The sequence below is a fragment of the Galendromus occidentalis genome, unplaced genomic scaffold, assembly GCF_000255335.2.
Source record: "Galendromus occidentalis unplaced genomic scaffold, Mocc_1.1 scf7180000077526, whole genome shotgun sequence".
Taxonomy (NCBI): domain Eukaryota; kingdom Metazoa; phylum Arthropoda; class Arachnida; order Mesostigmata; family Phytoseiidae; genus Galendromus; species Galendromus occidentalis.
The window spans coordinates 339,132-361,096 of NW_003805514.1; the positions used below are offsets into that span (position 1 = coordinate 339,132).

At 50.7% G+C, this 21,965-nt stretch overlaps 4 protein-coding genes across 4 annotated transcripts; 3 read left to right on the top strand and 1 right to left on the bottom strand.

Annotated features, from left to right (window-relative positions):
- The first annotated feature begins 795 nt into the window (after window positions 1–795).
- kermit (PDZ domain-containing protein GIPC-like protein kermit) lies at window positions 796–4,382 on the top strand. The gene is given in 6 exon segments (XM_029112738.1): window positions 796–1,041; window positions 2,603–2,833; window positions 3,557–3,638; window positions 3,641–3,694; window positions 3,876–3,982; window positions 4,122–4,382. Coding segments are annotated over 6 exon segments (981 nt in total).
- Window positions 4,383–5,856: 1,474 nt separating this feature from the next.
- Iswi (nucleosome-remodeling ATPase imitation SWI) lies at window positions 5,857–10,722 on the bottom strand. The gene is made up of 6 exons (XM_003747892.2): window positions 10,537–10,722; window positions 9,555–9,721; window positions 9,309–9,455; window positions 9,050–9,222; window positions 8,096–8,937; window positions 5,857–7,818 (listed from the first exon to the last, which is right to left on the bottom strand). The coding sequence occupies exons 1-6, from the start codon at window positions 10,609–10,611 to the stop codon at window positions 6,073–6,075; spliced, it is 3,150 nt and encodes a 1,049-aa protein (XP_003747940.1). The 5' UTR covers window positions 10,612–10,722; the 3' UTR covers window positions 5,857–6,072.
- A 2,878-nt stretch (window positions 10,723–13,600) lies between these two features.
- Window positions 13,601–15,481, top strand: LOC100897218 (PCNA-interacting partner). Its single transcript, XM_018641209.1, has 2 exons — window positions 13,601–13,941; window positions 14,026–15,481. Exons 1-2 carry the CDS (start codon window positions 13,601–13,603, stop codon window positions 15,446–15,448), a joined length of 1,764 nt encoding a protein of 587 aa, XP_018496725.1. The 3' UTR covers window positions 15,449–15,481.
- Window positions 15,482–15,913: 432 nt separating this feature from the next.
- On the top strand, window positions 15,914–21,695 carry LOC114828469 (uncharacterized). The gene is given in 12 exon segments (XM_029112739.1): window positions 15,914–15,988; window positions 17,046–17,169; window positions 17,511–17,612; window positions 17,723–17,973; window positions 18,065–18,396; window positions 18,511–18,779; window positions 18,868–19,182; window positions 19,298–19,485; window positions 19,591–19,956; window positions 20,148–20,360; window positions 20,479–21,056; window positions 21,176–21,695. Coding segments are annotated over 12 exon segments (3,333 nt in total).
- Window positions 21,696–21,965: the final 270 nt, after the last annotated feature.

Genomic DNA, 21,965 nt, shown 5'->3' on the forward strand with positions numbered 1-21,965 from the left:
ACGAGCTGATCTGAAAGCGAAATCTTCACTTTCTTAGCCAGTGGGTGTAGAAAGTTGCCTCGCGATGCGTTCTGATGGGAAATGGCTCGCGTAATAGCGGGTGAGGCGAACAATTAAATTTGATGCTCACGCCTTGGAACTCTGTAATTTCCCAAGCTCTTTGAGTGCTCCGCAATATCCACGGTGAAACTTCACAAATGCCATAGATCTCGAGTGTGAAGATCCTTGTTGGCTGTTTATCACATAGTTAACACAGGCACGATGAAAAAAAATAGGGATTCGCAGCGGAGGGAATCATGGGCTGAGCTGTTTTCCGTTGTGCGAAGATCGATTCTTTTCGTGGAGCTGACCTCGACGAGCAGAAAAGGGCCTTTTCTGACCGGCGTAGCATCCTTCTCTTGGACGTTTTCAAGTTCGACGCTCAAGGGAATCCCAAAAACGGATCTGAGATCCGCATGATCTCGATGAAAGTCGAGAACACGTATCGGAATAGCAGGGAACGCGCGGAGGGGTGCTCACGCCTAAAGATTAGGGAGAACCAATATTTCAACCCCGAAGGGGTGCCCACTCATTAGAGGTCGCTCGTTTATTTTTCCATTTCCTCACGGAATGCCCGTTCATTAAGTCTTGAAGAATGTGCCTGTTCATTGGAATGAATACGGTAATCGGATTCATTTTCATTTCTGTTGCGCCCCTGCAGCGACTTCGTGAAGAATAATATATTCTGAACAAGGAAAGTGAGTCGTCGCTTCCTCACCTCTCCTTTGACTCTTCTCCCATATTCCAGCCAAGAGGATGCCATTATTTTCGTCGATTTTGGGACGACGCCGTGATCCGGGAGACACAGAAGAACTACAGACTTCGGACTCCATCAATGGGAATTCAGGGAACAATCACCGAGCGCCCTCGCCACCTCCTTCGAAACTCGTCTTCCACTGTCAACAGGCCCAGGGTTCTCCAACAGGGATCATATCTGGCTTTACGAACATCAAAGAGCTCTACGCGAAAATCGCCGACTGCTACGACATCTCTGTTTCAGAGGTAAGTGCTCGCTAGGCGTGAAAGTTCAGAAATAATCTTAACTCATGACATAGTCGAAGAACGGAACCGCTCGCTCGGAAAGGAAGTTGAGGAATGGCCACGCGCGGCCAGCATCCGCCCGATGACCAAACGCTTCACCCTCTGAAACCTTGAAGGGAATGAATCGATGTGAATGGGTAATTCGACTGGCTGCGCTACCCTGTGAATGACTATTCTCCCTGATTCTCGCGTCTGTAGTCGATTGTGAGAGGGAGGATTCCTGACGTGGATTCCCAGAGTTTCGTTTTATCGAAATTTCCATTACGCCGTCAATCGTCTAGACGGCTACGAACCCACTCCAAGGCTCGATCGCGGCCAAGATCCGCGACAAACTTCTCGACAAATGCAGATCATATCCAGGAAGTCGATGTTCGCGGCACGAGCCGTCACTTGTTTCAAGTATTCGACTCTTCTAGAGAAGCGTGGGACCTGAAAAATTGTACGGAACGCTGTTCGAGCGTTTCCAGACCAGTTGCCGGCGATTTTGCCGCGATTGCGTGTCATGATCGCGGGCGGCGCGTCGGATTGCGAGTCGCTTGGTTGGTTGGTGGTTGCTTTGATGGTTATGTGGTGCGAGTCACCCCGAAGCTGTTCTGATTCGGATTCTGGCTCGACTTCCCTTGAAAGCGTTCATGATGATGATTAGGATGTCGTTGTTAGTGTTGCCGCTGTTGTCAACCCAGCAGCAACGCGCAGTGCTTTGACGACAATAGAGGGCGGATGGGTCAGTCATCTCTGACTGACCAAGCTGGAACAAGGGCAGAGCTCCGCACGAAGTGCGCTGGTGCTGGGAACGTCAGTGATACGCAAGCTAATTTTTTCGCTTACTCTCGTTCATCTACAGCTGAATGAGGCCATGGATTATTTCATTATTCGAAAGTTTCATACACTTCCATTGTCATCGACGATGGGGAGCTGCCTTCCCAAGCATTACTTTCTACATTCCCGAACATCCGAACTGACGCTACATTATCGTGGTTCGAGCTCCGCCTGAATCCCGGGTTCATCTAGCGAGTCCTCCAGAATAATTCCGGGACTCAGAGACAACTGACGCCTTCTCCGGTGATCGTCCCAAACTAGGCCTCCTTGGCTTTCCGGATCTACCACTTCCCCCAAACCAACAGTTTAATATAGAGGCGCTATCCGAGGAAAAAGTTTGTGACTTGGAACGATCCGTGAGCATTGAGTCACCCGGCACGCTTCACCGCGCTGACCAAGTGTTACAGACCAAAAGAAACTGTACCGTTGAGCGACAACTCAACCGGATTCCCGAAGGCGTCAAGCGAGCCCTTTTCAGAGACCCGCGCTGGAGCGCGGCTTGCGGGGGCGAAACTCCACGCTCACGGAATCGATGCTTACGCTCTAATATTTGCTATAGACTTGGGCTCATTTCCTGACTCGAGAATAGAGGGAAGAGAGCATTCCCGAGGGTCCAGAAACGCTGAGAAGCCGAAGATGAGGGGAGAGAGTCGAAAATGTTCCGATCAGCTACAGACTGAGAATTCGCCGAACTTTCTTCCAGATATTGTTCTGCACTCTCAACACACACAAAGTGGACATGTCCAAACTCCTTGGAGGGCAGATAGGTCTAGAAGATTTCATCTTCGTTCACCGGAAAGGTCAAGTGAAGGAAGTTGAAATACACAAACAAGAAGACTCCCTGGGCTTGACCATCACCGATAACGGGGCTGGATACGCGTTCATAAAACGAATCAAGGAAGGTTCGCTCATGGATAAAATCGGTTTCGTCCAGGTAAGTGATCGGATCGTCTCGAAGCGTCTCTTCCCGATGAATTGTGCACAATCGACTTTGGTCTGGGAAGAGGATGTTGCTACTCTGTGCTCGAGAAAAGATTTCCGAGAGCCCGTCGTGAACTCTCCCGGAGTTCTGGTGGCCCTGACTCATTCCCCTCATTGCGCGAGGGATGACGACAAAACACGAGGTGTTGCCAGAGAGGCGGATACACCCTCGTGGCGATGAATCTTGTTCGCAAAGCAGATCGAAAGCGAATGATTCGCCGAATGCTTGCTCTTGAATTGCCGCAGCGACGACAGCGGGTACTCAAACTACCCGCGGTCGCAGACGAAGAGAGTCTTTGACAAGCGGCCGGTCACATTAACAATTTCATAAGACACGGCTAGAGCAGAAACCATCGAGCCGATCGTTCTTACGGGAGGGGAACTCCGACGCTCTAGCACGATATCTGCCGAGACTATCATAGATCGGTTGAGATGCGATAACTAGGTTTTCACGCCAATGTAGAGCGTGTGTCAACATCGGAGACATACTTACTGCTTTCATGAATATCAACTGTGGGAGGAAACGCAGGAACGGTGCAAGGGGAGATCTTTCGGCGTGAATATCATCACGGGCTGGTGTTAGCCGCGAAGCACAGGCGTGCTCCAATCAGGGACCGTGGTCAGAATGAGCGTACAGTGGCGGCTCTGAATCTCACTCCGTCTTCATTCGTTCTAGGTTGGAGACCACATCGAAAAAATCAACGAGACCCCCATGGTGGACTGTCGGCATTACGAGGTGGCCAAAGCTCTGAAGGAAATAAAAAAGGAGACATCTTCATTCTGAGGCTCGTCGAACCTCTGAAAGCGGGATTCTGTGAGTTGGCCGAGAATTCTTGCTCTCTGTATGATTAGTATAATTAGTGATGCGTGGTAAGAGTCTACGCTCCATCAAGGGGAGAGTTGTCGAGGAGTTTCACGGGCAATTCCCCTTATGGCGTCGACGATAACGACTCAATAGTCTGATGATCTCTATATCTTTTCCAACCGTTCCTCAGCCAATATCGGACCCAGGAACGGGAGTTCGAAAAAATCGTCGAACTACGGCTCCGGGAAGGAGACTTTGAGATTGCGCTCAAAAGGTGCAGCCACTGTGGAGAATGCGGTAAGGGCTCGATGAATAAGTTCTCTGATCAAGAATAGCAGAAATCACTAGAAGCGAATGTCCCGACTCGATCATCCCCTCTTCCCGAACGTATCCGAGTCGGAGCAGTGTCTCACCTGGACTTGCTTCCTTCCCGCAGCCCGATGATGCCATGCAACTCGCCGTAGAGAAAATAAACTCGTGTCTCGAGTCCTTCATGGGGATCTCTGATTCCGAGCTCGCCACTCAAATCTGGGAACTCGGCTCATCATCTCAGAACCCTCATCTGTTCATACAAGCTCTAGAAAACTCCGAATTAGGGGCTTTCAGTTTTACTCAAGATTTCATGCTGGATCTGTGGGGAGCGATCACCGATGCGAAGTGCGGCCGAATCCAAAGCATGTCCAAGTCGAATACGTGAAATGAGTGCATGACAAACAGAGCTTCCAAGAAGTCGGAAATTACAAATCACTGGTTCGTTTCGCTCATCCGTGAAATCTTGTATGTATAAGATAGCTCTAGTTCTTCGAAGCGAACACGCGCATAGTCGAGTTCATGCGGCCCGACTCGCCGGAACTTGCAAGAAGTAGCCTCAACCAAAAATGAGAATCTTGGTCTGACTTCAACTCGAGGTTTCGAATCATTCCTACGCAATTTTGAGGATAAATCCTCCGCTTCGACTGGATCAGAAACCTGATGCCCATTCAAACCGAAGCGACGCACCTGTGAATACTAGACTCAGCACATCATGCACATTAGGTAGAGCTTAATAACTAGTCACTACGAAGCGGAAAATACATTCGATCGATTGTGGGACTCGTGTTCTCTTTTCATTGAGGCGGCGTTGTTCGAGGGTAAGACGCTGACATCAGTGCCTTCATGGAATTCCGGCGATTTGCGACACCAGCAGAGCGCGAGGAGGTCAGCGCTCGCGATTGTTGCGCTTATCGGCTCCGAAGACCTTGAATTTCGAGGAAACACGATATTCTAATGGCTCTGCCATCGAAATCTCGTACCCTGCCCCTGAGACTACTCGTCCCTCCTAGCTGTACGGCTCCGTCTGCTGGAATCATTCCTCAATCTCGTGTTTTCTCCCAAGACTATTGAGTAGGCCCTTCATGGGGGCTTCCGTCGAGAAGGCTCCCGCGAGTGCCGGCATCGATGCGAACGATTTCCTTGCTGGGGGTTATGAAAGATCTCTAGGAAAATGTCCACTAGATCACGATTTTATTGACCGTTCTTCCACCGTCGTGCACGAATCTTCGATGAAGAGCATCTCAAAATATCGAATTAAGTTCACCGAGCAAGCTTCAGTTGCTCCTATCGCCGGATGGGTTTCCCGATGTCTTGAGGTCGTACCTACATGCCAATTTAGCTGTTTGATCGGAGCGTGAATCTCGAACACGGAAGGAAGTAGCGCGATCCGAGATTATCGAGGATAAATATTTTTCCCTAGTTGATGAACAAGTCCGAGATTCTCTGGCTGGCGGCTTCAAGCCGCAAGATCGACGAAACGATCACAGGGCTCTGTATGACTGACTTGCGAATTGTATATGTACTACCTTATTTGCCTGGAAATCATGTTTTTTTTTCGAAGTAGAGCCAAAATTCGGGGTAGAACCGAAATAAGCCGAGCTTACGAAATCAACAGTGAGGAACGAGTCGTTCCGATTGGTTCTGAACTGCTGTAATCGAGCAGGCTCAACTAGTATATAGCAGGCTGCTGGCGAGCAAGGCGAGCAGGCTTGCTGACCCCAGAAATGGAATGATTCTCGAAGAACCCTCGATTACTCCCGATTCCGAGAGTCTTCATCTGATTGAATCAAGAAAAGCTACTGCTTGCCCAGCGACCACAGATTTGTTTCATTAGGTAGGTACTAGAGGTTGTGAGGATAACATTAGCGACGGCTCCATATAATTAGCTATTCCAATCAGTTGATATTTTACACTGGTCGACACAAAGACACAATCATCGCTTCCCATGGTTGGAAGTCTTCTTTCCTGATACCCAATATTTTATGAGATGTACATAGGGTACGAAATATTAGAGGTCATTCGTTTCCGGATTTAAATTCTTAGTAAATCTCTTCTACCGGTCGCATACGCCGATTCTAGGCCTTGCGGGGTTTCTTCGCTTTTGGTTCAGTTGCAGTGACGCTGCGTTTCGCGGGTTTGGGAGTCCCTCCATTCGACGTCTTCTTGCGCTTACCCTCACTCTTTTCCTTCTCTTCGAGCTCTAAGTTTTCTCGTTCGATCAGAGTGATGAGTGTGTTGCATCGTCTTTGGAGTTCGGTGGCCGTACGACTCTTGATAAACCAGTCAAATCGGAACTGTGGAGCCTGTCGAACTGAGGCCCTGAGTTCGTCGTAGACGTTGTCGGTTCGATCGAATCCCAGTTTGTGGATCATGCAAACCAGGAATCGGTCTTCCTCTTCGGTGTAGTTCTTGCCTTTGTTCGAACCGTATGATATACGTAACTGATGGAAGGGTGCTCGATATCGACACATTTTCGAATCGAGGGCTCGTTTGATTCCGGCACGTCGCTGGATTCTGGTTTCACCCTTCTCGATCTGAGCCATGATCTTTTCGATATCTTGAAGTTCTTGGCAACGTTCCCAGAACACCTGCGAGTACTCGACAACTTCCTCAGGGGTCTTTCCTTCGACATCTCTCGAAATGCTCTCGATATCTTCGCGTCCGAATTTCTCATTAGCTTTGATGAATTGATTGAAGTCTCTCCGGCTCCAGTTGGTGAAACCCTCGGTGAGTAGGCGCTCTTTCTCGGCCACCTCTTCCTCGGTGAGCGGTTCTGCCTCGTCGATTTTTGCCTGTTCTTCGAGTTGGACGCGAGTGGCGTCGGCTCCGAGGTCGGGGTTTTTGGCGACCTTGTACTCGATTGTCTTTCGGAAATGATAAATCTCTTTATCCAAAAGCTCGAATAATCTTGGCGGGAAGAACTGGAAGTCCTGAACGTTCGGTTGTTTCGGCGGACGAGGTGCTTTCGGAGCTTTCGGTTCCGATACCCGCAAAGCTTCTCGAAAATATGCATCCACCTGATAGTTGGCGCGACGTTCTCTCTTCGGGGGCTCGATCCAATTGAGACCTGCGTTCTTGCCTTTCTCACGGAAGTCTTCGCCTTCAAAATTATATACCGAGTAGCCTTTGTTCTCCTGTGTGTCCATGGTGAAGTTCCGAAGAGAGCTCTCGCCCATGGCTTCGTATTTCTTGTTCTGCTCTTCGGTTTTCCTTTCGGCTTTCTCGAGGATAGCATCGATGTCCTCGTCGGTTATTTCGCTTTCTTTCGAGGCGAAAATCTTGTCGGCGCCGTGCCTGATCATGCTCATCATTTCGTCTTTTCCCAATTTGTTGCTGTTATCGACCAGACGGCCTTGCTGGATGACCATCTTATCAAGACGGAGCTTGACTTCGGCCTTTTCGACGATACGCTCTTCAATGGTGTTCTCGGTGACGAAACGGAACACCTTGACAGGCTTCAGTTGTCCAATACGATGAGCTCGGTCCATGGCTTGCAGGTCAGCCTGTGGATTCCAATCGGAATCGAAGAGAATTACGATGTCGGCTGTGTAAAGGTTTATACCGAGACCTCCAGCACGGGTCGACAGCATGAAGACGAATTTCTCGCTGCCTGGTCTGTTGTACTCGATAATGGATTTCGTTCGGTCTTCGTGAGGGGTTTGCCCGTCCAAACGACAATATTGCCAATTCCTCCAGTAGCAGTAGTCTTCGAGTATGTCGAGCATACGTGTCATCTGAGAGAAGATGAGGACTCTGCTACCTTGTTCCTTGAGACGCGGCAGCAGTTTGTCCAAAACGACCATTTTGCCGCAGTTGTAAACCTGAATCAAGAAAGGAAAACGGGATCAGAAATTTATCCACGCTCAGAGTCCCGCTCAGTCGACGACGGGATTCGTTTAAATAGATTTGTAAGTGCAGTATCGCACAGTTCGCGGAATTTTTTTCGCAAAACCGCCAGATGCCGCAGAGTCGGCCAACACTCGGATTCGATGTCGGAGAGGAGTATCGGTTCAAGGGCGTGACTCTTGCCAATTTACCTTCTTGCTCTCCTTGCTAGATGGTATCAGATAGTATATCCAGACCCTTGGTCCAACTCACCAGGTGTTCATCCGTCGTGTAAGGGGGTCCGGGCTCGGCGCCGTCGAAAAGGTAAGGGTGGTTGCAGCATTTTCGCAACTGCATGAGGATGTTCAACAATCGCATCTTGTCAACTTTTCCGGCGCCGTTGACCACATCAATGTCTTTCATCAAGCATTTGGTGTACCATTCACGCTGCATTTTGCTCAGACCCACGTAGATCTTCACTTCCTTCTTCGGGGGCAGTTTCTTCTCTACCTCGCTCTTCAGACGACGAAGGAGGAAAGGTCGGAGCACGGCGTGCAGTCTCTCGACCAGGTCTTGATCTCCGAACACGGAGTTCGTACTGAACCACGAGTCGAAGTCTTCTGACGAGTTGAAAACGTCCGGCAGCAGGAAATTCAACAGCGCCCAGAGTTCATGCAGATTGTTTTGGAGGGGAGTTCCTGTTAGCAGGAGACGGTTTGTGGTTTTGAACTCGCGCACGATCTCGGAGAGTTTGCTTTTCTCGTTTTTTATTCGGTGGGCCTCGTCGATGACCAAGTAGCGCCAATTGAATTTCTTCAGAACTCCTTTTTCTCGGATGACCATCTCGTAGGAAGTGATGAGAACGTCCCATTTTTCTTGCATGACAACGTCACGGATCAGGGTGTTCCTCGCCTCTTGATCACCGATGAGAATGACCGTACGCAGCGAAGGGCACCATCGTTCGAATTCTGCTTCCCAGTTAGCCAGGGTAGATTTGGGTACGAGCACCATGTGAGGCCCGTTGATGTTCCGGAAGTGCTTCATGTAACCCAGGAGGGAAATAGTCTGCAGGGTTTTTCCGAGACCCATCTCGTCGGCGAGAATTCCGTTGATCCCTGCAGAAGGACAGACGAGTTGCACAGGCAGAAACGACGCAAGCATCACGAAGACAGGAGACCTCGTCCACATTAGCCACTGAATGATCGAAGATCGCTCTCTTCCACCCACCGTTTTCATACAGCGAAATCATCCAGTTTAGACCGCGAATCTGGTAGTCTCTCAACTCGCCGCCGGTGATGTACTTGGGACTTTCGTCGAATCGGACACAAGCCACCTCTTGAGTGCTGCTGTTCGCAATCAACTCCTCATCCTCCTCCTGTTCTGTCATGCGGTGCCGATGGCTGAAGATCAGAAATATCATCCGTCAGCGATTCAAACTCCAACAACTCGTTGGCGGTATGAACATTGGGTACACCCGCGGACTTACTCTCCAGTCACCGCCTGCTTGTCTTTCTTCTCTCCCTTATCCTTCCGGGGACGACCCTTGGGCTTACCGCCACCGCCTTTGTTACCCGCTTGGGAATTCTGCATGAAATGGGCGAAAATTTCTGTTTGCTGAAGCAGGTAGTCGAATCTGTGGAATTTATGAGAAATCAATTAGAGTGCGCTTCGAACGACGAGCGAAGTCGAATACCAAGCATAGCGAAGGTCTCCTCCCTCCCCTACCACTTACCTATTACTGCGATCCTTTTCCACCCGAACGTTGAATTCGGCGTTGTCCTTTTTCTGGCCAGTTCTCGAAGACGAAGATTCGTCGTTCTCGTTCTCATTATCGGGCGTAGCATCCTTACTGCTGCTCTCCTCTTCATCTTCCTCAGGGTCCGCGGCGGGTCCAACAGACTAGAATGAAGAAACTTCTTGAGCGGTCCTGTCGGATACAGCCCGTACCCTCGAGCATCGGAGCGATGTCTGTCGGGTGTCGCGGATCGACAGACGTTCGGCTGCTCCTGGTGTGCCGCCCGCCTGGTGTTCTCCGGATCAGCGTGCGCGTCAGTTATTTCTTTCTCCAACGCGCATCTATCCCAGAATTCTCAGGGAAACGAAGCCACGCCATGTCGATGTCGCTCCGAACAAGAACCCACAACAATCGCTCCCTGAATGCGCGACTCCTTTCGGCGTCTATCACTTGGCGCAAGAAAGCGCTGAGGGTCCGATTCCAGGGAGCGCGACTCGGCATCGAAGCTACGGAACAGCGTCGTCGCGGAAACCACACAAGAGACATTTCTTGCATCCGACCGTCCCGTGTTTTTCCGTAACTCCGAGCTGCCCGCCTCTCGTATTCAGTCAGTCAGTCAATGATGTGATTAGGACATTCCAATGAGCCAGAGACACACATGTCATCCGCGGTGCAGCATTGATTCGGTTCGAGTTCTCCATACGAGAGGAATATTCATATGAGTTAGGGAGAATCTCGCCCATCGGAAATTGCGCAACATTCTCGCGATTCTCCGAAGCCATGCCGCAAAGAGGTAGTGAAACACGCCGCTCGCCGCCATCTCCTCTACAAATTGGGTTTAGAGACTCGAGATGACATAAAAAACACGAGTAAAACATCTGTGAACAGCGGATACGGCAAAAGCCGGTGAGCGCCATAATGGAGCAGCACCCGACGACAGAGCGGCTCAATGCTTCGACAACGCTCCGGTAAGTCTCACCTTCTCGGAAACATTCTCAGGACTCTCGTTTTCCGGTTGATCACCAGTCTCCATCGGTTCTCCCTCGGCACTCATCCTTCCAAGCTTGCCGAGAGTAGTTACGATAAATTGATGTCACAACGATGTCGGACCCTTTGAGCTCACTGGTACGCTGAACCTCCACACACTGAAGCGTTAGTGTGTTGTGTGGTGGTGGTGGATAGGGCTGCTGCGAGAATGGCGGCCGCGGCGGCAATGGCGGCTGCTGTGCTGAGGCGGGCAACGAGCTCTCCGGCCAATCAGGGGGACCGATGGGAATCGGTTCTGTTTACACGCGCCAATTTCAAAATTTGGCAGCCCCGCGAGAATGTATGGTATATTGTCGGGTTCACAAGCTTCTCTTTCGAATAATTTATCTCGTTTCAACGCTGAGAGAGCTGAGCTGAGCAAATATCGTGAGCCTTTCTGTTGGTGTAGTGTCAGACGAAAGTCTCAAAGACCCGGGCAATACGATGGGTCCGTCGTGAATGAATACTTTTTTTCCCGGAGCCCAGAAGCGGCAATGCCCGCAAGCGCTCCATTCGCAGTGCCAGATCTCTCTACGATATCGGAGACTTGTCAAGATCGACGAATTGAAGGTGGAGGGTCACATTTTATTAACAAAAATGGTTTGTACATAACAGTGATTCTCGCGAGGTGACAGTAAATGTTTCCTTGTGAGGCATCCAGACGTTGATCAGACACGGAATAGTGAAGAAGTAGTAATGAGAAGGCGTACAGGAGAAACGGGACCTTCGATTCGAAAACGATAGATGAAAAGTCTGCACTGGGCTCGGCTCAGCTCTGTGCATGAGTGGTCCCGCCGGGGTTTCCATCGGCGGGTTCCTCCTCCATCTGCACATCGCTCGGCTCAGCGTCAGGCTCTGCATCATCCTCTTCTTCGTTGCTTTCCTCTTCCTCCTCTTCGGCTTCGTCATCCTCGTCTTCCTCCTCTTCTGCTTCGAAATCAACTCCTCGATTCGCCTTCCCGATGGGAATGAACTCAGAATTTGAATGCTTCAACTTTTCGAGGAAGGTTTGATATCGTCGCTCTTCACTCGTTAGTTCAGCTTCATCCAAAGTCGTTTCTTCCGGAGCGAGCCACTGCATATCGACAACCGCTGGAAAGGACAGAAGCTATATTGGTGAGGTGATGATGGGGACGGATATCGGGTCGACGAGACGTCGAGTCACAAAGATTCGTCGAGCAATGAAGCTCGAATGCAATAGCCCCGATGCACACCCATTTCGGCACGATACTCACGCGGGAGTTGTCTAGGGAGCCACGGCACCTGCCAAGTCATTCTCGAAGACGGATGGTCGAATGGGTAAGGAACCGCCTTAAGAGATGTGCCGGACTTCCTTCCAGTCCCGAAGGATATCTTCTCCGGAATTCAGCTTGAGGAGCGTGAACTTCCGATGCGAAATGATCTTGTTATGCTTTATCTCTCGGAAGGGGCTGGTATAGGGGAGAAGACTCGGGTTCGGCTGGTGAGCTTGGGCGGCTCGTCGGACGAGCAATTTGAGCGTGGTGCGGAAAAGCAGGAAGTCCGTCGAAACAAATTGAAACCCTGTAGGTGAAGAGAGGGGTATGGTTGATCGGAAGGACAGAAGTCGAGGAATGAAGTTTCCTAGGGACGGGTGATCCTGATCTTCAAGAACGCGAGGACAATAGCTTAAGCTTGCGCTGCTTAGGACGGATATGAAACGCACAGGGGCAACCTATGTAATTGTAGAATTGTAGAGATCCAGTCCGAAGCTGGAGAAGAGCGGTCGCAGACGAATGTTTGCCAGGAGCGCTGATGATCGTGATCCCTGCTTGGGACACAGCGAAATCTGTGATAACGAATTGCGAACTGCAAGCTGCGTGGTGTGCGTCGTATATCGCTCGATCCTCTCCGGAGTCTAACAACTGGGGGAGAAAACTCATTGATCTCGTAGCATTCGCGGAGGAATCGGAAGAATTGTGCGACCGCGCCGCCGCGCTGAGTGTCGCGGTGCAAGGACGCGGCGATATTCTGGCATCCTCGACAGTCGGCAATCGACTCGCTGATTAAAAAAATAAGGATTTCTCGTCAGAGTAATTGAGGCATGATGCATGATCTCATTCGCTTGAACTCACACACACAGTTCATGTATTTATGCGAGTGAGCTGTCGACCGCACGGATGCCAGGCTCCCTTCGCCTCACTCAGCAAGGAGTCGCCCATGGAGACATCGGCTCGGAATTCAACCCACTTGAGCTTCGCGAATGTTCGGCGGGGCAGCACCCTTGGCTCCGAGCGGGAATCATATTCAAAAATCCTTTTCTAGGCTAATTGAGTCATCATTAATGAAGAAGGCTCAACGTGTAGCCTGGAGTTCTTTGGTGCGGCCCTCGGAATCAGCAAGCCTCCCTGGATTTCATCAGTCTCCAGAAAAATCGGGATTCTTGCTCTTCCGGCGATCCAAAGAGCCGAGACTTTGCGCTAATCGAATCTTTTCGCGCAGCATCATAGGCCAGATCTGCGAGGCTCCAAAGAATCGAGAGCATGCTCTTCAATATTCAAATCGCAGAACTAGTTGCCCACGCAAAAATTTCTGAGCGAGGAATTCTAGCCGTGAGCTGTGAGGCGGGATGGCCCGCTGATTTCGGGAACAGGCGATCCGAATCGCAGCCGTCGCATGTCGTATTGCCCGCTGCTACCCGCTGCCACGGGCGGCTTCGCGCATTGATATCTCGTCGCGAGAAGTGTCTTCTGCCGGGTGTTGTGGGTTTCAATCGTGGTAATTCCGCCCTGGGTCCGACGGCCGGAGTCCCGAAGATCTTAAAAGTCCATCAAAATTCTCGGCGAGTCGTGGAAGCACTGTGAGCGCTCCGCGTTGGAAGTTCCGGAAAGATCTACTTGAAGCCGTGCGGACGTATCACCGCGCCGAATTACAACGGTCCTCTGATTTTGGGAGTCGAGAATCGCGCGAATTCCCATTGGCGATTCCATGGATGTGAATCCAGCCATTCCCCGTAATTTCGCCGCATAACTGATCTCCTTCGGCTTGAAGAACCCACGATGGAAGTGTTGCTGTTCGAAGAGAGCACAGCCCCACATGCAGAAAGCGTTCGCCAACGTCTCCCAGCTGGTTACACAGTCCTGTGCACGGAAGCGTTCGACGATGTCTCAACGCCGACGATTTTCTCCTTCTTGGTCAACCTAGCAAGGAAACATTCATTATTGGGCAGCTGGCAGAGCACCGTGCTGTCTCACAAGGAGTTTTTCGAAAGCCTCAAAGTGGTCTCTTCGAGATTGAATCTCGAAAGCTATGGCGAGTTCAATGTGACGACTTCTAGCGTGATCAATTCACACAAGGCTTACTTTGCCGGGGAGGACGACTCGAATGCCGCTGCCTATCGGTAAGTTTCACCATCTTCTCAGATGTCTTCCAGTCGGCGAGCTCAAGCCTGGACACGAACCGCTAAATCTTCTGTTCGTTCCAGGAATTTCCTGAAGGAGTGCAATGCTGTGGACCAGTTCGCCTTGCTGAAGCTTCTCAAAAACAATCGGGGACTTCTTGAGGATGATCTCGGGAAATCCTTCAGGGTCGAAGGGACGATCAGGAGCGAATGGCAAGTTTCGGCGATATCTTTCCTCGCGGGAAAAAAATCCCTCCGAAGAGTTCAGACCGAGTTACCGATGGATGGAGCCGTTACCGAGATCCTCTCGAGCCAGATCAAGTACGAAGATATTGAGGGGTGTCACCGGAAGGATGTGAAGTGTCCTAAGCAATCGCAATCGCTCGAGTATACCCTCACGATCCTGAAATCTTTCCTGAACCTTTTGGTCAACACGCGCGATGAAGTTTCGATAGCGTGCGCCTTGGCGTGTCCCCTTGTCAATTTGACCCATGAAGGTTTCACGGTTGTCAAGCGCTCAGCATCGCGAGAGAAGTCACCAATCTATCAGTTCGTGTTGTCGTACGTCATGCGGAAGCGCTTAGGGGGTGCAGGCTATGCTGCCCCTGAAGATTGTCCCATATCCGCGTACAGCAAGGAGCTGTCGAATTTCGTGGACGTGATGGACAAGCTCCAGACCCTCATCGAGGATAACCCCAAGGTCACGGTTGCAATTAACAAAATCACGAACTCTGTCCTGAATAAGCTCTCCAAGACCATCGCAGGGAACTCGATAAAAATCTCAATGATCGATAAAGCTCGAGGCATCGTCGGAAGCCTTCTGGAGCGGATTCGCGGCCAGAACAACCCAACGGATCCCACGATCAATCCCGGAATCGTCGGGAGGGACACGATCGCGGTCGTTCGCAGTCTTGCCGATGAGCTCGCAACCCTCGGTTATCATCAGAGTGTCAGCAAAATATTGTGCAGTCCGTTCTCGGCTGCAACGCCCAGCCGAACGCCAGTCGGCTCTCAGACGCTATTCAAATTATTCCAGTCTCCCGTAGAGAGCAGAGACGACGACGACGACGATGAACTGAGAGCTTTGACGGACAGGGTACCCCTTGCGCCCACACCACCGTCTAAGCCAGTACTTCCTTTCTCCGTCAAATTCGAGCCCGAAGCTCCGAGACTGCATCTCTTCGACGAGAATGAGCGGATAGATTCAAGCTTCGATGCCGCTGAGGCTCGCTCGACGCCGACGAGAAGGCCGATTCGAGGTCTTTCGTCCCGTAGTACAAATCAAGATACACCTGTGATAAAAAATCTCACGAAGCGGAGAGAGGCGAATGCGGAAGAGAAAACATCAAAGAAACGCCTCAAGCTCGGTGCCAGTGCTCTCGATCCGGAAAATGTTCCTGCGGCGAGTAAGGCAGCGTCTAACCGAGGGAAAGTCAAACCAAAGAAGAAGAAGATTGAACCTAGCTCTAATCAACGATCGCTCCATTCTTTTTTCTCGAGAGTTTGAAGGAGCAGATATATTGTGATCATAGGAATGTAATTCACCAATATCGACGATGTTCTCGAAACAATAATAAAAATAAGTATTTTGAAGACACTCTTCACGTGGCTAGATCTTAACGGGGGAACTCCCGGAATACTTCGTGCTTCCTGTTCTTTCTCAAACAATCAGATAGATGTGTACTGATCATGCTTGGATGTAGCGTGCCGACGCCGACGCAACAAGGAATTCGCCATCCATTAGAAACAGATACCAATAGAATTCTGGCGATGAAATGAGGCGCAAGATTTAGTCCGGAATAAATGCCTTCGATACATGCCTGGGAATGGATCGTAGGCCACTCGTTACTCGAAATACACCACTCCGAACGACTGTGTCATTGGAACCATGGAAACCGAAGCAACACAGAGGATGGCCTCCTTGATCCAAACGAACCCGTCGCCATGCTCCGAACGCGAGTCCGCCGTGACCATGAAGGTTGAACTAGCATCTCGTGGTCGGGTGGCCATCAGTGGCACCACGAAAACTGTCCCGCTAGGTGAAAAGGTAATCTGTGTGAAATTCATCCAGCCTATTCCGAGAGCCCGACCGATTCGATTTGTTGTCATGTCATTCTGGCGGCGAATCCTCGGGGATGGGGTCACGCCTCGCGAATCCGTCGCCCCTGATACCGGTTTCGGGTACTCTCGCAGCAGTCATCCTTGATTTTCGGGGAATCTATCGATCTGCAGCCTAAAAATGAGCTAGTGTGATTCTCTATCGATTTCGCGCGAGATTGCCTCTGGTCGCCGAACCTTAGATCTCGGGAATACTATTCGGATCGCGGTGTTGGACCTTGAACACCGCTTGATGGTGGGCTCGACCCTCGACTCCGCTTCTCACTCAGGAGCTGGAGGCGTTAGAATTCTCCTCGTTCGAGATGCTCCCCAAAAGAAACTTGCCTGTTGTGCTCAGGCTCAGTCCATCGGATCATATCCGAGGGAGCGCGTCTCGCATTCCCCTGTTCCTCCATGGGATGACCAAATCAACGACATTCGCCCCGAGCACACTGCGATCTCATTCTAGGGATTCTTGCGGTGTCGGGGACTCCCCCGTCCTGAACCATCAGAGATGATTCCTATGAGTGATAAGTCTGTGCACTCTAGCGAGATTCCAAATCTGCAATCCATCCACGACGCATCTCGAAAGCTCTCGAAACCGCAGCTGTCTGTACTCCTCCGCCAGTCTTGACTTCATTCAGATCTAGGAGAGACTTATTCATTTCCAAACTCAGTCTATCCTTGATCGAGTCTACCTCTGATATGTATCCATATGTACCGCTCGTATCCTTAGATGAGGTCTGTGGTCGGGCACGCTAGAGGCGATTTCGCTCGTCAGGAAATTATCGTCCGTGAGTCCATGCAATGGTCATGGTCCATTCAGATGGTCAGTAGGCGACGGTAGCGAGTTTGTCCGCGATTCCGTGTTCATCTGGCGATATCGCAGAGTTTCCTTGACCAGAGCATCATCACGCTTTCTGTGTCGCAACAGGACCGTAGATCTGCCTTTGTGAAGCATCATGATTAATTCATCAATCGTCATGAGTTCTTTTGCTACATTGCAGGATGACATCCTCGTTGTAAATCCCTCTACTGTGGCAATACTTGACAAAAGTCAAACACTCAGTCGACAGACTAGGAAACTAAACTTCCTGACTCGAGCGGTGATACTGACCGCGTCCGTGGAAGGTCAGTATTCCCTGTGAGCCTGATGCCTACGCTCTAATAAAATGCGCCAATGCAAGTGCCTCCATTGAGACAGCCTTGAGATCTCGGAAGATCATGCTTCACGCCTCGAATGCATGAACTGTCCTCGGTTGGCGTAGAGAATCGATGTCGTGACCAACGATAGGAGTCTATGTCCGCGCAATCGATGAAGGCGCAGTGGATTCACGATTTTACATTGGCTGTCTGACGACTCGGGGAGTTTCGGATAGATTTTGATGTCATTATAAGGACTAAGGTAGCTCCCTTTCCTAATCGAATACATCCATCTGACAATGATCGATATTCCTGTTGTAATCAACTAGGGAATTTCGTCGCTGGGGTTACCGAAAACGGACGTATTTTTCGATTCGACAATCTCAATCACGCACAGTGGATAGACTCGCCTGGTCTAGAGAAGTCTAAAGGTGAGAAGCCGCCATCTATCACGGATTTCGCGTCCTTGTCGGAAGATCGAGGCAAATTGAGCTCCTCAGAAAACCGCTCTCTCGGCGAATACGTAAATCGCGATTTTCAGTTGCACAGATCTGCGTCGACAGCAGCGGCAATATCCTAGTGAGCAGTGGAGAATTATGCGTTTACAAGTTCAGTGTGCGCAGTCTGTCATGGGAAGTGTTCCCATGTCCTTTCCTTCTGCCTGAGTTCGTCACCGTCAGACTCGCGGGTTGTTCAGCTTCGAGCTCCGCCGAAGTTCACGCGACCTTCGCCTGGCTGCTCAGTGACGATCGGATCATCGTGTGTAGCATAGGGTACAAATATCTTGATAGAGTGAGTTCAATCTAATTATTTCAAAATATCCATACGTGGCAGTTTCTTCCGGAACGCGGGAAGCGAACCTAAGAGCTATTTTCCGACTCAGAATCAGTGGCGCATCCGACAAGCGTCGACGTCATTTCTTCCGTGCAGTTCTCTGACGCCGTCCCCGGATTTATCTTGTTTCCTCCTCGTTTCGCCGTCTGCGATCCATCTCGTCCATAATTCGTCGTCACTAGCGCACTTCAAACGGGAGTTTCCAGAGGAGGCTGTGGTGGATGCAACGTGGTGCCGTAACTCCGAATTAATCCTTGTTCTATCGCCTGGCGGTAAATTGGCGATTGTGGCCAAGTTCATGAGCAGTCTTTTCGGTTTCGAGCAAACAGGGAACGAGCACGGCGTTCCTGCAAGCTGGATGCACGTTGTGAACGTGGAAGTGTGAGTTCAAAGGAAAGACCTGAGTACCTACGATTGTTGCATGAGACCACACGATCCCCACGATGGGCCCCTGCTATGGGAAGACACAAACTCATAATCTATTTGGATTCACAGGGGGGACCCTCTTGCACTGAGAGCTCATCTCTCTCCTCACTTAGATGCCCTCATCGTGACAGGCTCGGAGATCTTCACAATTTCGGTCGAGCCCATGGGCCACACTCTACACCTCAACAAGCTCCTCAGCGCGCAGTCGTCGTCGATAGCGATCCTGAGTGAACTCTGCCTGCATTTGGCATCCATCAGGCCGTTGACTGGAGACCATGTCCTGCTGCTGGCCGTTATTAGGAAGAATTTAAGTGCGGGGCTCGACGTTTGCGACGAAGGTGGGTCAAGTTTCTGTCGGAGATCCTGAAACTTCTTCGTGCAGCACTGAAACTATCCCAGCAGCACTCGTGAATCTATGGATTTCAGTGCGACTCGGGGAAATCGGCCCGGTTTTCTGCGCTCTTCTCGAGTGGGCGGTCCAGTTGGAATCGGTCCCCATTGTCAAGCTCATGGTCTTCGCCTTGCGACGCTTCATGAAGGTCGACAAGAAGAAGAAGTACAAGAAGCAGATGCTCGGCCGGTTCTCAGCTGCTCTGCGAGTTTTCGATGTGAGCAACAAGACCTCGGCCCACGTCCGTTTGGGATCCCGAACCCGTCCGCGAGGGAGGGCGAGCAGCATCACAGAATGCTATTATAACGGAGACACAACGGGTGCGATGAAATGTCTGACGCAGCAAGCAGGTTAGTAAAAGACGAATACAGTTGCCCACGATCAGTTTATGTATCTTCGACACCACGGTCCGGGGAGTTATCTCAGATAGTGATAGTATCCTCTCCTCCTCGCCGCTCTCTGTAGAAATATCGTCGCAGTCGAAGGAGTTGGTGAAACGTCTCTTGGACACGAAACAAGAGATCCGAGCTTTTGAAGCTCTCATCATCATCCTAAGCTCTCAAGGCTCCCAGCTGATTGAGATTATCCCGAGAGATCCAAAAGTTCGCCTGCTGTTCCGAAGTTTCGCTTCAAAGATCAAGCAAGCTTCAGTGGTGCGTTGTCTGATCATGATCTACCTAATCGTGAAAAAGCACAAAATCTTAGATTATTATTATCCCCGTCATCGAACGGTGCCTTTACCGGAACCGAATTCGCAGGCGTTCGAGCTTCTTTTCCTCGCTGGATTCTGGAGGGACGCCCTCTCGCTGAGTTGTCACCTGGAGCAACACGGGCTCGAAGCCCTTGTCGCAATCTCTCTACACGAATTGCGACGGACCGGTGAAGCTTTAAGAGACTTCATCATATCCAGCATGAACGAGCAAGATGGGGATCTGCACAAGTCGCCCATCACAACGATGGTCACCAATTTCCTCAGGCTCAACCCTGTCTCAAGCGAGGATTTGTTCGTTGAAACGCTGGATCTCCTCCTCAGTGAATTCCTTCAAGAATGTTCGAGGATATCCTTCGACTCGCCGCAAGCCATGCTCATAACAGTGGAAATACAATCCGACCTCGCAAGTCAGGTGAGACAACGGAACTCCTCCCGGACTCGCTCCCCTTGCCGGAGATGGGATGTAGGCTGGGATGTTAAGCGGAATCGATCGAGACCGATTGTCATGATTGTCATTTACTGCGAGTTTGTGATTTAGGCTAGCTTGACCGGGAAGCTGAAAATCGGATTTGAGTTGACAGTTGGCTTCCTCTCTTGCTCTAGCCATCTCGCCTGCAACTCGTATGCCGGAGCATTCAGTTACTGCTACTATGTTGCGAGACTTGTACTCATCTCTTGGATTCATTGTCTACGGCTTTCCACGAAAGAGAAGAAGCTGTGGAAGATGTACCCACCTCGAATCTGAGAGAATTATCGCTCCTCAAATGCTTTGTGAATATGTTGTTCTGTTTCCAGTTGAGGCGGCTCCTGTTCCAGGTGATTGTGATTATGCACAGCGATGAGAGGATCAAAATTTTTATCTCCAGAAATCTATCAAGGGAATGAAGATTATGCGATCGACCCGACGGAACGATTTTCACCCTCTCTTTTGCAGGAATCGGAAAGTGTCAAATCAATCCAGTTGGCTCAGCAGCTATACATGAACAGTTTCATTCCGTCACACTGGCTTTCAAGATTGGCTCAGATGGTTTACATCCCCAGCCGCTCTGAGGAGGTTGCTCAACGCAAGGCCCTTCGTGACTTTTACGACAACTTCTGTCAGGATATTTGCAACGCGCGCACGAAGCTTAGGCAGCCGAGCAGAAGAGCAGAGCTCAATGTGTCTCCGTTGAGCTGCTTGGAGGAAGCTCTTCTTTCAACGAAGAAAGCGACCCGATTATCCCACGTGAAGCACGCGAACATCGCGCTGGTCAGAGACGACTGCCTGAAAGAGAAGCTTGATTCGGTGAACGTGAATCAAGCGAGATTGAAAAGCGGTGCCAAAGTAGATTTATGTGTTCTGAGTGAACTCTTACTCAACGTGGATGTAGTTTCGAGTCGCGCTTTCGTGTGCGCCCTACTCCTCCAGATAGATCTGACCGACGTGAAAAGGGTGCGTTTCAATCCCATAGTCGACGTCGTGATCGAGGAGGAGCAGGATGAGGAGGAGGACCCAGAAAATTCAGAGTGAGTGTCCCGGCAGCAAAAAATCAGGGATTTCCATAGATCAGCAATCGTTTACTAGCCTCCCACTAAAAAGCTCCTCATTCTTCGTGATGCAGGAATAGAGAGTCTCCGAAACAAACGGCGAGGTTCACGTCGACTGCAAGCAAGTTCCAGAGGTCGTTCTCAACCTCAGACGCCGCGGTGCAGGCGGATGAGCGGTCCACCGTAGCGGCGGCGGCTCCGGACAGAAACCTGATTCGGCAACTCGACTCAGCATTGAAGAGTTTGGAGCGTATTTCCAAATCACAGAGTACGAAAGACGACGACAAACCCGAAGCCGACAAGGCTGACGTTGTGGATTTCGGGAACGATTCGGAGCACATTGCTCTCAAACACATCGAGACGGACTCGAGAAACCGGATATTTTCGTCGCGTCAAATTCCCGGAGAAGGACGATTCGAGGAATCTATGCGACGGATTCGCGAGCTGACTTCTCGGAGTATTCAGAAGTATCAGGCTTCCGCGAAGGGCCTGAAATCCTCCCTCCGAGCCACCGATCGACACAGTTTGACTCAGTCCGCGTTGCGGCTGAAAGTGCGTTCTTCCGATAACGGTGTACATACGACCATGATCATCGACGGCCGCTCATCTTACTCAGCTAAATAATGATGCATAGCTCCCTTCGACCATCTCTCGGTAGGACCGGCGGGCCGCCAGCCCCCTCTCTACCACTATTCGCCGCTGGCGATCGCCTCGCGGCCGGTAGACTCGCTCGCCACGCGGGCTGAGCTCCCCTCCGAGCTTGCGAGGAAGAACTCCGACGAAGATCCCCACTGAAACTTCCGGCCTTGAGTTTCGGCCAGCTCCCCGAAGAACTCCGATCTCCTTAATGGGACTTTGTAGATTCATGTTCGTTTTCTCCATGCATATATGTAC

Coding starts and splice junctions, on each gene's coding strand:
- Iswi (XM_003747892.2), bottom strand. CDS start 10,611: ATGAGTGCCGAGGGAGAACCGATGGAGACTGGTGATCAACCGGAAAAC. Junction 8,938..9,049: donor GATTTCGCTGTATGAAAACG/GTGGGTGGAAGA, acceptor GTCCTTCTGCAG/GGATCAACGGAATTCTCGCC. Junction 7,819..8,095: donor ACACGACGGATGAACACCTG/GTGAGTTGGACC, acceptor TTCTTGATTCAG/GTTTACAACTGCGGCAAAAT.
- LOC100897218 (XM_018641209.1), top strand. CDS start 13,601: ATGGAAGTGTTGCTGTTCGAAGAGAGCACAGCCCCACATGCAGAAAGC. Junction 13,942..14,025: donor TCGAATGCCGCTGCCTATCG/GTAAGTTTCACC, acceptor TGTTCGTTCCAG/GAATTTCCTGAAGGAGTGCA.